The 16921-nt window shown below is 43.3% G+C and overlaps 1 protein-coding gene across 2 annotated transcripts in view; it reads right to left on the bottom strand.

The window, feature by feature from the left end:
- SATB2 (SATB homeobox 2) overlaps nucleotides 1-16921 on the bottom strand; it is a 273671-nt gene that overhangs the window by 165699 nt on the left and 91051 nt on the right. For both annotated transcript variants that reach the window (XM_089671725.1, XM_089671714.1), the window contains exons 4-5: nucleotides 9820-9946; nucleotides 3329-3452 (exon numbers count right to left, since the gene is read on the bottom strand). In XM_089671725.1, coding sequence (XP_089527851.1) covers nucleotides 3329-3452; nucleotides 9820-9946 — 251 coding nt within the window. The remainder of the gene's footprint in view (nucleotides 1-3328; nucleotides 3453-9819; nucleotides 9947-16921) is intronic.

Here is a 16921-nt window from a genome sequence, read left to right on the forward strand (position 1 = left end):
CCACATAGGACTCTAACCCAGATTCCTTCAGCTGTAGATCAGGCGATTCCCTGGCCAAAAACTAAATGTAAACAATGTAAATGGGGATATTGGTGATGTCATTACCCAAATACAGCAATGCCCATATGTGAGAATTGACAAGCTCACAGGGGTGGCAAACTTGATGAGGAACTAATCCCCATGGCCACAGCGCCTTTTGGGTGGGTGGGTAAAGTCTGAATGGGAACTGAGAGACCCGTTAACCATCAGGTCCAACTTGTTTTGCTTGATAGCAGAAAGTAGTTGCTGGATTGGAAAGCTGCTAATGGACTGGAAAGTGGCTATGGATCCATGATATATTATGCCCTGTCAATCAAAAAGAAGACTGGCCCAATGGGCATTTAATCTCGCACTTCCCAATCAGGTCCTTCATGCTTTTGATTGACACTGGACAGCAGTGGTCAGATTCAAAAGCTGCTAATGGACTGGATAGTGGCTATGGATACATGATATACCAAATACTAACAATCAAAAAGAAGACTGATTGAATGAGGATCTAATCTCTCAGTTTCCTATCAAGCTCTATCCACTCCACTACAAATACTGAGGAAGGGTTGTCCAGTATGGACACTCTAAATGGGCAACAGTGCAGAGCAGGAAGTTAAATGTTAGTTAATCTGGCTGTAACTCTTCACAACACTATTTAAGTGCAGTGGATAAGTGGTTAGCATTTCCACCTAACAGCACCAGGCTGGGGGGTTCAAATCCCATCTCCAGGACAGCCTTCCTGTAGTTTCCATGTTCTCCCTGTGCCTGTGTGGGTTTCCTCCCACTCTTTAAACACATGCTGCTGGGTTAATTGGATCCTGTCTAAATTGGCCCTAGTTTGAATGAGAGTTAGGGACCTTACATTGTATGCTACTTGAGGGCAGGGACAGATGTGAATATACAATACATATGTAAAGCGCTTGATGGCATTATTTAAGTACCTGTAGTAAATGCACATCTTTTTGCAGGTAAAAAAATGTGCATTTATTATTTTTTTACACTGAAACCTGTATGATATTTCACCCACGATCAGCAGATCGCAGGTGCAATGCCAGGCTCCTACAGAAAGTCAGCTGTCTGCCCATACCTCACATACGGAAAGTCAGTTGTATAGCAGGAAGAATCCATGGACTATGAGAGCTCTCAGCAGCACCCACACAGTTCATTGAGAACTACAAGCCGTTGGTTGTGGACGTCAACAGTAGATGTAGTTCATTGATTCACAGAAGTCTGTGACTGAATGATGCGGCTGTGTGGGAGGAGCCTCATACAGCTGCATTGTTTTTAGATTCTTAACCCTGGGAAAAAAAGTTTAAAAATACCCCTGTGGTGGGGTGCCCCCCACACTACAAGGGTTAAATGCTCACTTTGTCTAGGAATAGAAAAAGTAGCAATGCTCACCTAATTCCTCACTCCCCCAGCAGCCGATATTCTCCTCTCTCTGGCACTCTTAGTGAGTTGTGGGCTAGACCCCAATAACCTCACTTAAAATGCAGGACTGCTAGCCCTGCATTGTATGTGATTATGCCAGAGTGCCTGTGACACCAGCAGAGCAGAAAAGAAAAGTGGGTATGGGGGACTGGTCATGCAGCTGTTAGGAAGCTTGCTGGAGTAAGTGTAGCTCTACCCCCTTGGGAGGCGCTAGAAGATTTGGGTCCCCCTATAGTCCTGCACGGCCAGGCATCAGACATTTTCACAAAAGCTTGCATCCAGAGTCAGAAATCAGTATTTGAGCTTTGGTTTTGTTGTTTTATTTAGGGGATTTGAACTGGGATAAGGTTGGGAGTGTACAGAATGCTCAAGGGTACTGATGAACTGAAGACAACTTCCTGGAACTATTTACAAGCCTTCTCTGTAGCACAGTGTCTGTTGGAGAGCTAGCCAGCATCTCCTTAGTATACCACCCCAGACCCTAGATGAACTTCTCTTCAACCAGCAATTTGGAGGTATTCCTGAACAGGGGATCCGGTTCCTGTCACTTTAAGAGATGAACAGTCACTGGCAGTTGGCTAATCTTTCCCACCAGAGTACTCCTTCCCCTTTCTGCCCAGGGTGTGCTGGTGTACTCACTCAGATCCTCTCCTGTACCGCTGCTGGGTTAGTGGTCCTCTTTCAGGGGGCCGGTGAGCTCTGAGCTTTCCTCCTTTCCAGCTCCAGGCTTGCAGATAGGCTCCATCCCACTGGGCCTCCTCGCAGCCTCCTTCCTTCAGCCTCACATCTTCCTCTCTATCTTCCACCCGAACTTTCCTGCAGCTGAGCAGGCTCCAACAATTTTAAGGGTCCAGCTCCTTGCCAAGCCTTCTACTGGGGATTAGCTAGGACCCCTCAAGAGTGCAAGCCATCCACTCCTCAGATCCCCCCACTGCCTCTAGGGTCTTCCTCCAAAGCCCTAGAACAGGGGGAGATTCCAGAGGGGCCACCTGCAGAGCCTCTCAGTTTCTGACCACAATTTAACCTTTTAGCTATTACACCCAGGCTGCTACTCAGCCTCACTCACTGATAATTAGGACTCTAGCTCCCCTTTGCTAAACAAGGAGGGTGCTACATAAGGAATAACGTAGCTATTAGGGATACACCGATACTGTTATTTTACTGGCAAGTACAAGTACCGATACTTTCAGTTAAGTACTCACCGATACCGAGTACCGATACCTTTGTGGTGCGATATGAGCCCATACAAAATGAATGGGCTCAAATCACACTACAAAGAATTGCAAAGACGGCTTCTGAATGGTGAGTGCAGTCCATGCAGGAGGAGCCTAACCTGCAGCTGCTGATGTCCACAGTCAGATAGGGAGCTGGAGCTGGTGGAACCCATCATGCGGGGAGATTTTATGCACTGCTCCTGTGTGAACTCACACATCTTATCACTACAATTCTTTGCAGTGATAAGATGCAGGGTGGGTTATCTTTACCTTAACATTGACATCCGCGGCAGATTACAACTGCAGTGCGTTTGAACACAGTGTGGGAAATGCACACAGAGTTTAGGTTTCCTGCACTGCGTTCTAGTGTGGACCTAGCCTTATGCTGGGTCATTTTTTATTTTCCATGGAGTTCAGCTTTAATAAAATCTCAAGCCCATGTCATAAAATATCATTGTCACTTGGTTTGTATGCATTCTTGGAATAACATAAAGTGGTTAATGTAATAATGAAAAGAATTAATTAATAAGTGCACTTGGGTCGATAGATACATCTGAGTACAATGTTTGAAGCAAGGAAATCAATAGAACGTATTAGCTCCTAAGAAGTTGAGCAATTAGAATGCATTGAACAGGAGTTCTGTGTGCTGTACTGACCTGGGAGAGGGGGCATTCTTTGGCAAGTGTGCTCTGATTCATCTCCTTTAGCAGCATACGTAAGGCATTGCGGACAGTGGCGTGGTTCCACTGCTCTGCCGGCAGGTCTTCAAGTTTTGAACAACTACAGAAAGAAACATTACTCAGGAAATATCAAATACGCACAAGGGAGCATAATGCCAGACATATAAAACTCACATTTCTCTTAGCCAAAAAGGAAGACATAATTGTTCAGATTATGAATTGCTGTAATGCTGAATGGAACACAGAACCAGATGAATGAAATGGAATGCAGAAAAAGGTCATTCTATTAATATAACGTCATCTGTTATGGTAAAGATTTTTTTACATAAAAGTCAGCAAAATTTACGTTCGGCCAATGATTACCTTTTAGTGTGTTAATGATTGAAAGACCTGCAGTTGTATGAGTTAAACTGTGTTTCCACCTTTGCAGCCAAATGTGAGAAACCCTCACTATATGTTTATGTCTTTCCATTCACAGCTTACTAAAAATATTTCCTACTTTTCTAGTTGTTTCTTTACAGCAAATTTATTCATAGATCTGTACAGGCAGCTTGTTTTGTTTGGAAGAGTTTGCAATGTGCACATAGGGGACAGATTTGTTTAAAAGTGCATTAAAGTGGAACTAAATTGTATCTGAGCACCAAAAACCTAAATAAATATTAATATTAATAGCAAGCTCACCAATTCATCCATGTTTTATGTTGTTGAGAAATCACTTTGAACCTCCACCCCGCCAGCATTTCTATCTTGAATAAGGGCAGATGATTCTTGTAGTATTTAATTCCAGGAATCTATCTACCCTTGGCTCAGGCAGGAGAGTGTGCTTAGTTGAGAAAGCCCTTCCTCTCCTCCTCCAGGTGAAAGAAAAAATTTCCATTAGGACTCCTGGGATGCACAACATCATTTGGGCATAGGCCAGAAACCAAGAAAGAACTGGAGAGAATTTTTTTTTTTAAGTTTAAAACAAGTAAAAATAATATATCTTCCTATCTATTTACTAATGCTAGCAGCATAAGGATTAAAAATAGTTAGTGTTTTAATGTCCATGTCTTTCCATGTCATCACTCTCATGGTCCTGAAATGGGTAACCTTTGCCTTACTAGATGTAATGGTTTTCTTTCTTCACTCTGCTCTCTTTGGTATGTTTTGATCCATGTTTTCTGGGATAATTGTTCAGTTTGCTCTCTATAGCTAATGACTTTGGGAGAGAACATAACACTGGGTGATGTGATTTAGCCCCAGTTCACATATATGCGGTGCAGGAAACACAAAGAATCCTGAACGTTTCTCGCATCACATTTAAATGCACTCTGTTCATGCGATCTGCCACCGGGGTCAATGTTAAATGAATGACACCCAAAAACAGGTGTGAACACGCCATCCAATTCTGGTGTGACAAAAAAAAAATATGCCTGCACCTTTTTTGTGTGGGTGTGGTGCGAATTGAGCCCATACACAATGAATGGGCTCAAGTCGCACTGCAAAGAATTGCATGTGATTTGAACAGGAATGCGGTGCAATATCTATTTAAATCACATGTGATTTCTCACACTGCTCTCGCTGCTGTCTCCCTCTTCCCTGGGTAAATTGATAGCAGCTGTTAATCAAATGCTGTGCCAATCCAGCAGGGGATGGGGTCGAGCCGCCCGCTCTGTGTCAATGGACGCACACAGGGCAGGTTGGGAGGAAGCCCACTTGGGTGCCCCCATGGAACACAGATTTCCAATGGGGCACCAGCAGAAAAAGAGCCTGAAGCTCCAGCAAGGGGACCATAGAAGAGGAGGATCTGGGCTGCATACCACTGAACAAAGCAGGTAAGTATGACATGTTAGTAAAAAAAAAAAAAAGTTTAATGTCGCTTTAAGCCTTTGCTAAGACATGCCACGTGCACATCTAGTTCACAACTGACAATGAAGATCTGCCAGCACAGTACAAATAGCGTTAAAGAGGCAAACATAACTTCCCAGTTCCCACCTTAAAGTAATGGTAAAGGCTTACAGTGGTTTTAAAGGCTCAATGTTTTTTACCTTCATGCATTTTATTCTGTAATACTTACCTGGGGAGCACCTCGATCCAGCAATATGCACAAGAACAGCAGCTGTCCAAGGACTCTTCCTCCACATTCCTCATCCCCAACTGTCAATCACAGCCAGCGACCCAATGAGGAGAGAGTGGGGGAGGGGCTGAGCTACGCTCCATGTGTGAATGGACACACAGTGCAGCAGCTCAGGAGTGAGCCTGCTCGGGTGCCCCCATAGCAAGCTGCTTGCTATGGGGGCACTTGGCAGGAGGGAGGGGCCAGGAGCGCCTGCAGGGGACCCAAGAAGAGGAGGATCAGGACTGCTCTGTGCAAAACCACTGCACAGAGCAGGTAAATATAACGTTTGTTATTTTTTCTTAATCTGCCTTTAATATCACTTAAACTTATATTTTTCTAAAATAAACTTGGTATACTTACCTGCTCTGTGCAGTGGTTTTGCACACAGCAGCCTCGATACCCCTCTTCTCGGGTCCCCTGCTAGCACTTCTGGCCCGTCCCATACCACTGAGTGCCCACCATAGCAAGCAGCTTGCTAAGGGGGCACTTGTACGTGCTACCTCCCGAGCCCGACTCTGTGTGTTCGTAAGACTGCGACCCCCACTCCCTCTAGGTTGGCCACTTCCTAGTCAAACTCATCCCAGCCGTCCTGCTAAAGTGGCATAGACTACAACTGAGGATAACCGGAGACTGCTTACGATCAGCCATGGATTATTTTATACGCTTGCCTATCCACATTTACATGTGAGTTGCCAACTCTCACAATTTTAATAAATTAAGGTGTTTTTATGCTGCACTTAGTCTGGCGCCCCTCTGTGTCCTTTTCACAGATTACTGAACAGATATTGAAGAAATACATAGAGCACACCAAGATTCAAGAAAGAATCACAACATGACTCTTGTATTTAGACAATATTTGTTTATCCTGGAGTTCAGCTTTAAAATAAATCTAAAGCCATTTTTTTTTCGTTTTGGATAAAGTAGAGAAGGGTTTGCAATCCTGTAGGGTTTTTATTGCTGTATGTGTCTCATTTGAGAGATCTATCACTTCTGTTTGTCCTATTGATTCTTGTCACTGGAACTTAAAGTGGTAGTAAAGCCACTTTGTTCATTTTTACCTACAGGTAAGTGTAACGGAACCGCCCCCAGACTGCACTTGGGTACTTTCGTTAGGATACCACTTCCCTGTTTGAACACCGACCACAGACACCACAGCAGACCATACAAGACTAGACGACACCAATCTTGAAGTAAACCAGGAAATAGACTACTTTATTTTACCACAGATACAAGATATATACATTCAAGGGAACAACCCCCCCTCCCTGCATAATGACACAGGGCGGGGCAATCTACATTGAGTAACAAGAGACACACCAACAGACAGTCCCATCAGGAGAAGCGGCTGCTGGAAACACCCCCCCACCAAGCCAATACGCAAACACATACATCCCATAATAGCTTGCTCCCAAGCAAGACACACAATAGAACAATGGGATGCAACCACATGGTATTAAACAATCAACAACCCCCCACCCCAATATTAGGACAGATCACCCTGTACCCCTAACAGGTACAGGGTGACTTACACATAATAGGGATATGGGGAGCTGAGACAGAGGTCTCCCCACCTCTCCAAAGTGAGCTGTGTTCCATGGGCCCCCCCACCCAAAGTGACTCCCGTCACAGTAAGCTTATATTAAAGATTACCTGTAGGTAAAATGAATATCTCAAAAAATGAGTACTGTTTAGGAGATGTTCAGGTTTTCTTACAGCCGATGCATGCGCTCTGATGGAACCGTTTACTTGTGCTGTTCCTTCAGAGCTCTGCCATGTCCCAAGACTCCCGTGCACATGTGCGGGAGTGACACCACCACGGCTCAGCCAGCCAGATGGCTGGAGCTTGCAAACCCGGAAGGAAGACCGGGTAAAAATGGAAGTTTCTACAGCGGTTTTACATAATGTGCTAGTATGCAATGCATCCCAGCACATTATGCCTTTTGGATTTTTTCCTCACTTTAAAGCAGTAGTAGACTGTGTCCCAAAAAAAAAAAATCCCAAATTAGGGTTTATGTAGAATTTAAATCTTCCAATTAGGACATTTGTTGTGGTGACAACTGGCTGGTTCATATCAGATGCAGTCCAGTGTGCTTTTAGGGCCAGTTCACACTATAAAAATGCACGCTGGGTGCGTTCCTGATATGTTTTTGCTTACAGTTCACATCACACGCGGTTCCGATGAAGTTATGATGCAGTTTGCCATGTTCCAGTGTGGTTCTATGCAGAAAAAAATGCAGCATGTTCTACCTTTTTTTTCTGCACTGGAAACTGACACTATAGAAACGCAGTCCAAATACGCTCTGGATGCGTTTTTGCATGTGTGTTTTTGTCACGTTCCAGTGCATTTTTTATGCATTCCAGTTCATTATTTTCTCTCTCTTTTTCTTCAATTTCCATAGGGACGTGAGCGTTCCAGTGTGTTTTGGTGCCTTTTACTGCGTTGCAGTACAGTTCTGTGCAGAAAAAATGCAGCCTGTTCTATTTTTTTTCTGCACCCAGAACGCACTGGAACTGCAAGCACTGATGTGAACTATGACATTGACATCCATATAATTTACTTTCTGTGCGTTTTGGATGCAGAAAAAAACGCATCTGAAACGCATGTAGTGTGAACCAGGCCTGAAACTGATTGCACTAGTGTGAACTAGGGCCATTGGAATACATGGAAAACACTGTGTATGCATTTTTGATGCAGAAAAAAAGCGCACTGAACTGCATCTAGTGTGAACTAGCCCTTAATCTACATCAAAAACACATAAGCAGTGCTTAACATGGATTCCAATGGCCCTAATTCACACCAATGCAGTGCATTCCAGTACAGTCAATGAAAGTAGAACATGTACCATTTTTTCTGTGGAACACATCTGGAATGTGGCAAAATGCATCAAAAATGCACTAGAATGCACCAGATCACATTAAAAAAGCATTAAAAATGTACCGGAATGCGTATGTCCTGAACTGAGAAAAAGAAAAAAATAAGGGGAAAAAATGCATAAGAACGCATAAAAAACACACCAGGAACACACTGGAATGCATCAAAATAGCTCATTGAGAAACACAGAAGAAATTGTGGTGTTAACCAGTCCTAAGAAAGAATTCCCCTCACCTTGAAGAAATTTCCTCTCACTTCCTGTTAAGTAATGGGAAATCTCCCTAGTGGTAAACAGATGGCAATCAAAACAGAGAAACAAACGGGGGGGTTTTGGCCCTTCCCTATTCAATTCAAAACTAAAAATGATTTGGCTTTAGAGGTACTTTATATTTTCACACTTGAATATTTGAAACATCGCTGTAGGGAAATAAGCCAAAGAAGTGCTGCTGGATGGACTGGAAGTCCTTTCTGATTGGACAGTCAGTAATAAATGAATGAAGAAAACCTGCTTGTAATAGTGTGAAGAGAAGCAAAAATGAAAAAGAAAAACGGTCATGAGAGAAATGGGGGCTGTCACTGATTACCTGCTACTATAAAATGCAAGCTGATTGTCTGCTCCACTGGCTTCAATGCTCTCCAACCCAGAACAAGCATACTTATTAGAAATCAAAAAAACACAGCAAACTCTGTACTCCTGCGCTGTGGGATCGACTCAGCTAGGGTTGTGGTACCATCACAGATATCCTGGAAAATGCACTCCTTGCTGCCCTCAACGGACCGGGGTAGTCCAATGTCATTGGATAAAAAAAAACAAAGAGAGGGTGCACCGGCCTAGTGCATTATTGTAAAGAAATGTGTTAGGAGGATAAAAAGTAAGTATTGTACTCACAATAGGCAAACAGGTCAAAGGCACATCACACTAAACAGTGGTGTCCAGTCCACATAGCATATAAGTCCAAATAACTGGAACCCTGGACTTCCAACAGGCTAATGCGTTTCGAGGTCTCAACCTCTTCCTCAGGCCCTAGTTTGCCTGTTGTGAGTACGATACTTACTTATTATCCTTCCAATAACTTTTTTACGATAATGCACTAGGCTGGTGCACCCTCTGTTTGCTTTTCTTGTATCCATACTAGAAATCAAATCTGAAGTCCTTATCTGCATTCTGGGTCAGAGGCTCAAAATACCGAAACAAGAGGGTCAGTACCACAGACAGGCAACTAGCATTTTCAGAAGGAGCAGTCAGTGACACCATCCTCTGTGCTCCCCTCATGACAAATTTCATTGAAACCAAATCTCAGAAAGTCACATCACAATAATGAGAAGAGTTCACATGAGAGGAACGACATGATGTTATGATGTGACATGCTAAGATGGTTATGGAATGGGAAGGTTGTCGTCCTCACAAATGTTCCTACACTACGCCAAGGTCTATGAGGCCTTACCTCAAAAGTGGGCTTGTAAACATTACAACTCTTCCGTTACACCGACCCCTACCTTTGTAACTGGATCTTCAGTGTCACCACATGATAGACATCCTGTAGCATGTCAGAAACTGTCACATCTGGTGCGTCTGTAACATAACTGAGAGGCAGTGGATTCCAGCGGCCAATTTTAATGATTCCTGAAAAGGAAAATACACACGTCAAACATTCTTCCTTAAAAAAATATAACACCATGAATATTATCACACTTAAACTTTATGCATAGCTAAATTCTTGCTTTGTTTGATTTTTTAATAGAATTTTAAAGGGTTAGGTCAGGTTTTTATTGCGGTCTGGGACCCTGTTGGAGAGATTCACTCTCTGTATTTGTCCTGGTGAGGCCTCCTTCAGATGAATGGATCAGGGCACATGGGAATGCAGGCCACACTCATCCCGCTTCCCTGAATACTTATACTTAATAATCTATTCTCAAATGATGACACACACACAATATTTCTTTTTGGCGTAAATTTTGGCCACGGCACTTTTATTGGTTATTAAACATAACTTAAATTTGCAATATAATTTATTCAAACATCTTAAATGTTATTATCAACCATGAATAAACTTGCTCAGTCTTTCAGGACTTATCTCAATAAGTCCCCCTTTTCTATAGAAAAGGTGAAACAAACCACATATATAAATCCTGTATAATAATAATAATAATAATAATAAATAATAACATAAATAGTGCCTTGCGACAAGGGAGGGTGGGGAGCCCGTTGGCCAGCTCTGACCAACTGCAAAAATCCCTGTCACAGAGTGCCTTTATATAATGAGCCCCCAATATTCCAGAATATTCCAAGTCATGTGATTTTCCCGCCTTTTCCATGGTCAGGTGCTTCATCTCTTCCCACTTTTTTCCTTATCTTCTTCTCTTAAAGGGCCCTAACCTAATTCCTACCTGTTTCTGAGGAATTTTTTTTTTTTATTGTCAGTATAGAGGGATGGCATCCGCATGCTCATGCTGTCGGGCTCTTATTCTAGAGCCCTCATTTTCCACTCTGTGTTATTGTCGCATACAAACTGACCAGTTAGCTATGACCAATTTGTGTGCGGCCAAAAATACCATCCCTGGACGCAAACTGCCTGAGTCCAGGGCTGGTCAGGGGGTCTACTGGCATGGAACCTTTCATCTGAGGCCCTGGCCGTTGATTCAAACAAGTGGCCGCACTGTTGTTGTTTACACACACTGTAAGCTTGCAGCAATTTCTCCACTGATAGCTGCGGGCAACCGCCCATGTGAATGAGGCCCATGACATGATGGAAACACCAATATATTACAGTTTTCAACAGAACAGGAAGTACGGTTCCTTTGACAAGAGGGGAATTACTATCATTTTGGAGTTTCATTTCATTCTCTTCCTGTTGCACTCCCAGGACAGGAAGTGAAGGGAAATGCCCCCAATGAGACATGGACAATAACAAACAACAATAAAACTGACAGGTTTCTAACCTACTCTATTCAAAACTAAAGAAAGTCTTGGATATACATTTAGATTTATTTAGGCCTGAAACAACAATACAGTTCAACTCTCTGCTATGTAAGCCTTTAATGGCCAACTTCAGCCTTAACTTTTTTTTTAATTCTGGATAAAGTGAAAAAGACTTAGAATTTCTGTCAGGTTGTATTGCTGTTTAAGTCATTTTGAGGAGATTTCCTGTCACTTCCTGCTCTGTCCTACATCTTTCCGCTAAAAAGAAAATGAGAGGGAATCTCCCCATTAGGCACACAGATGGGAATAACATTATGTCAGACATTTGAATCCTTCCCTGTTCTAATATTAAAATATTTTATAGCCATCTTTGTCACCGTTGGGTGCTTTCTTTTCCCTTTCTGTGTTAACACCTGGCAAATAAACAGGAAGTGAGGAGAAATTTCCCAAACAGGGACACAGACACCAGTAAGTTGACAGAGGTTCTGAACCTTCCACACTTTACTTAAAACTAACATTATGGGTGGTGCTGACCATTTTCTTCAAAATGTGGATAGAGTAGGGTAGGGTTAAACTGCTTTCTGTGTTTTTTGTGGGTTTTTTTTGCCATGTTTGATGCATTAGGGAGATTTCCCTTTGCTTCCTGTCCTGTAGACGCAACAGGAAGTGAGAAGATATCTTTCCACCATTCAGAAAATCCCCTCTTAGCTCTGGTTCACACAGAATGCAGCTTTGAAAGAGTGCTAGTTCACTTGAAGCAGGACGATTTCAAATCCGCTGATCAGTGTGATTTCATGTCAGCTTGTCTGACATCTGTGTGACTTCATACACACAGTCACACATGAAATTGCCAAAAACAGTCTTTTTTCAAAATCAGTGCCGAACTGCAAAGTCAGAGTCACACCAAATTGAACAGTTCCATAAGCACAAATAGAGTGCGACTTGTCATGCGATTTGGAGCTGTGTAAACCAGGGCTTAGGGATCAGTCACATGCAAGCTTAGCCCTGTACAGTGTGAAAAGCCGGCTGTTTGTCCTACCGGTTCACAGGGACGGGCACACAATATTAGACGCATAGTTTCTGCCTCAGGAGCCATGCATCTCTCCCTGCTTACATTTTAAACTCAGCTGTGAGGGTGAATCTCTACAGTCAATACATATACATTCACTTATTTAGGCTGTCTGTACGCAGCTCAGTGCTAGTACAAAATTATGAATGGCTCTTCAGGGCTGAGCCCCTTCGTGAATTAGCCCATAGACAGCTGCCACATGAACATCAGTCCCTATTGGAAGATTCCCCTTCTATTCTGGTGGTAACTTAAAATGTTACACTTATTCTCATTTCCACTCTTGGTGACGTTGGTTTTTAGGACAATGCACATGGCCCTACAGGGGCCGCACAGCCTGCAGAGCCTGTACAATAACATTCCTAGCATTCGCTATAACTGTGTAAAGTCGGCCATGAAGATGCATTCAAAGAGGGTGTGTGGTTGTAGACTTGGGGTTTGCATAAAGCACCCACATGCTGACACACACTTCGAACACACACCAATGTGCATGCATGTACTTTACGCGACTCTTCATGCACAATTACAGCCACCTCTTCTAATGCCACTCAATACGTAATAGTAGTGGGTCCCAGGAACGTCATTGCACAGGCTCTGTGGCCATGTTCATGAATCCTTAGATCCCTAATGGGAGGATAGACAAAGCTGACCCTCTTAGCCATCTGTAAGAGTCTCAATTAAATACAGAAGATCCACCTTAAATGGTTTAGTATATAATACAATAGAATATAATAGAATACATGAAAAGAGACCTTGGTAAAAATTCTGTTCTTTCAAAATGTAACAATAACACAAAATGTAATTAAAAAAAAGGCCTTCACTAAAGACGTAAAGCGTAATGAAGGCAAGGAACTAATTCCAGTCAGAAAGTTATTAACGTTCTGAGTCATACTTACTTGTGTGTAAATGTGCAGTCATTTAATCCACAGTGGCGTTAGCATTGGAAACGTATTATTTACCACACATACCACAATCATGTTTATTAAATAAACAACCATATACAATAAACAATATTTTTGGTTAGCTGTTTTGTGTTTTTATATCAACAAAACTTTACTGAGAGCAATATATTAGCAAAGGGCCGCTCATATACCAAAACTTTGCAATGGCAACAGAAAAATCGCTTTTTGTTTATGGGATCTTGATAGTAAATCAGTTCTATAAAATGACAAAAGGCAATCGTCTTTAAGGCTTTGTAGGATCTTTCTCTAACCCCTTTGTGACCATGGTTGTTGTGACTAAGGCCTGGTTCACACTAGTGCTATTTCAGGTGTGACTTGAGTCTCACAGAATCACATGACAAGTAAAATCACATTATTTTCAATGGCACCTGTTCACATCAATGCGACTCTGTGTAGTGCGATTTTGGAAATGTTTCTTGTGCTACTTTGGTGCCATTTACAATGACCCTATAGAATATGCAAACCACTTCCAAAACATCAAAGCATCAAAGTCGCACTGCATTTTGAGTTACAATCACATCACAGTAGTTTGAACCGAGCATAAAGAAGAATTCTAAATTGTGTTCAGACACATTACAGTAGCCTTCTGATTGCAGAAAAAAGCAGGGAGAGAATTTTTCGGAAATGCATGTTTTTTAACCACTTGCCTACCGGGCACTTTTACCCCCTTCCAGCCCAGACTAATTTTTAGCGCTCTCATACTTTGAATGACATCATTCTTTTTTTTAGACAATCATTATTTTTGGACAAATAGAGTGGTATTGGTTTTGGTGGTATTTGATCACCACTGGGGTTTTTTATTTTTTGCTAAACAAACTAAAAAAGACCACAAGTTTTGGGGGGAAAAAAAGTTTTTCTCAGTTTCTGTTATAAAGTTTTGTAAATAAGTAATTTTTCTCTTTATTGATGGGCACTGATAGGCTGCACTGATAGGCGGCACTGATGGGCACTGTTAGGCAGCACTGATGGGCACTGTTAGGCAGCACTGATGGGAAGCACTGATGGGCACTGTTATGCAGCACTGATGGGTGGCACTGATGGGCACTGTTAGTTGGCATTGATAGGCAGCACTGATGGGCACTGTTAGGCGGCACTGATAGGTGGCACTGATGGGCACTGTTAGGTGGCACTGATAGGTGGCACTGTTAGGTGGCACTGATGAGCACTGATAGGCTGCACTGATGGGCACTGTTAAGTGACACTGATGGGCATTGATAGGCAGCACTGATGGGCACTGTTAGGCGGCACTGATGGGCACTGTTAGGTGGCACTGATGGGCGGCACTGATAAGCGGCACTGATTAACTGATAGACACTGATTGCCAGCACAGATGGGCACTATTGGCTGCATGGATGGGGCTACACTGATCACCAGGACACTGATGATCAGGGCCCTGATGATCAGTGTAGATGTCCCTCTGCGAAATGCCGCTTGCCTGCTCTCCTCAGGCACTGTCAGTGTGAGGAGAGGACTGCAGATAACCAGCATTCCCTATTTACTCGGTTATCAGCTGTGATACACAGCTGCTCACATGGTAGAAGAAGATGTGATTGGCCCGTTCCGCAGCCATGTGATCAGCTGTGTCCAAAGGAGGTGCGTGGGGGGTGCAGTTCTGGGAGGACGTCCTTCTTCTCTGGTAAAATGTCATCTGCAGGACAGGAAGTGAGGGTAAATCTATCTATCAGAGCAGTGAAAACCTGAAAGCTTTCTAGTCCTTCCCCACTCTATTACAAAACGTGTGCACCTTGGAGCGATTCTAAAAGTTCTTTTTTTTTTTGTAAAATAACAAACATGTCTATACTTACCTACTGTGTGAAGTGGTTTTGCACAGAGCAGTCTGGATCTGCCATTTCTCGAGACCCCCACAGGCTCTCCTGGATCCTCCTGTCTGTTGGGTGCCCCCACAGCAAGCAGCTTGCTATGGGGACACCTGCTGCTCCGTATGTCCATTCATACATGGAGCCATGGCTTGGCCCTGCCCCCTCTCTCTCCTCATTGGCTGACTGGCTGTGATTGACAGAAGCGGAAGTCAATGGCTCCCACTTGCTGTCTCAGCCAATGAGGAGGCAGAAACCAAGGGACAGCCGAGGCTGTCATTCATTTCGCCAGATCGTGATGAGGCTCAGGTACGTATTGAGGGGGCTGGGGGAGCCACTGCACATAGAAGGTTTTTACCTTCATGCATATAATGCATAAAGGTAACAAACCTTCAGACTTTACAATCACTTTAAGGGGAAGCATACTACATCATATATAACTGTACTATACTGTAGGTGCTGGCTTGGGAAGATCCATCAATGCATGCAGTATAGGAAGGAAAGGGACCCTTGAACACCACAAACCTGCAAGACCCAATAGTCAGAGGATGAAAACAGCCTCAGCCTAACTTCGTCATTGAGGTACCTCCATGACTAAGCCCCATAGGCAGGGCGAAACGTGTCAGCACCCTAGACAGAGCAGGACTGAGGCTTATTCATATACCACTCCATGTAATTGCTATGCATTGATCACCTGTGAGTGGCCCTGGACACAGAGGGGTTTATTTACTAAACCTGGAGTGTGCAAAATCAGGCTCACTTCTGTAGATAAACCAATCAGCTTCTAACCTTAGCTTGTTCAGTTAAGCTTTGGCAATAAAACCTGGAAGCTGATTGGTTTCTATTTTTCCCTTTCCAGCTATAGTAAATAAACCCCTTGCTGTTTGCATCCAGAACTGATCAGGTGTGTCCTGCATAGCAATTACATGTGAGTGGCTGCCATTACTTTCAATGATGTTGCCCCACTAGGGTTCCACATGTAAATGCTGTCAGGCCCATCCACAGGTATAAATATAGCCTAATGCCCTTCTCTGAGGTTTTTCTATTTTAGCACACTATGCAGGAGCTGAAACAACAATGTAAATTCTGAAGTTCTTAGCTGTGTTCCCAGTTGACTGACAAAGATCAGCCCCCTGCTGCAGCCTCTCTCCTTGTGATTTGCTACAAAGCTCCGTTGCAGTGTGATCACTGGGACAAAAGATCACACTGCCTGCGGCAGGGAGGTCTCGGGCAATGGTTTGCATATAAGTTATTATTTTACTGGAAGGTAAAACTATTTTAAGCATTTTAAATATTATGCAAGCAGGCTTTGTTTCCTGTATATTTTTCAAGGTTTGATTTTCCCGTTTGACTGGCACCTACTTTTAAAGTTACCGGTATACTAAAGGCTTTAATTTTTATAACAAACATGTTATACTTACCTGCTGTGTGCAATGGTTTTGAGTAGAGCAGGCCCAATCCTCCTCTTCTCGGGTCCCCTGCCAGCACTCTGGGCTGCTCCTCCCTGCTGAATGCACCCACAGCAAACCACTTGCTATGGGGGCACTCATGCATGCTCACCCTCGAGCCCCGCTCTGTGTGTCCTTAAGACCCCACCACACTGGCTATGATTGATAGCAGCTAGAGCCAATGGTTCCTTCTGCTGATTCTGACCCAATGAGGAGGCAGAGAGCCTAGGCAGTTACCGCTCTCATGCTCTGGATCAGGATCGGGTAAGTATTAGGGGGGCAGCGGAGGGAGCTGCATACTAAAGGTTTTTTACCTTCAGGCTTTACAACTACTTTAAGACCTCATGCATACGGTCATATTGATTTACAAAGGATCTTGCGGCACG

This window comes from Staurois parvus, unplaced genomic scaffold, assembly GCF_062004578.1.
Source record: "Staurois parvus isolate SC_StPar_1 unplaced genomic scaffold, SC_StPar_1.0 ptg000011l, whole genome shotgun sequence".
Lineage (NCBI taxonomy): Eukaryota > Metazoa > Chordata > Amphibia > Anura > Ranidae > Staurois > Staurois parvus.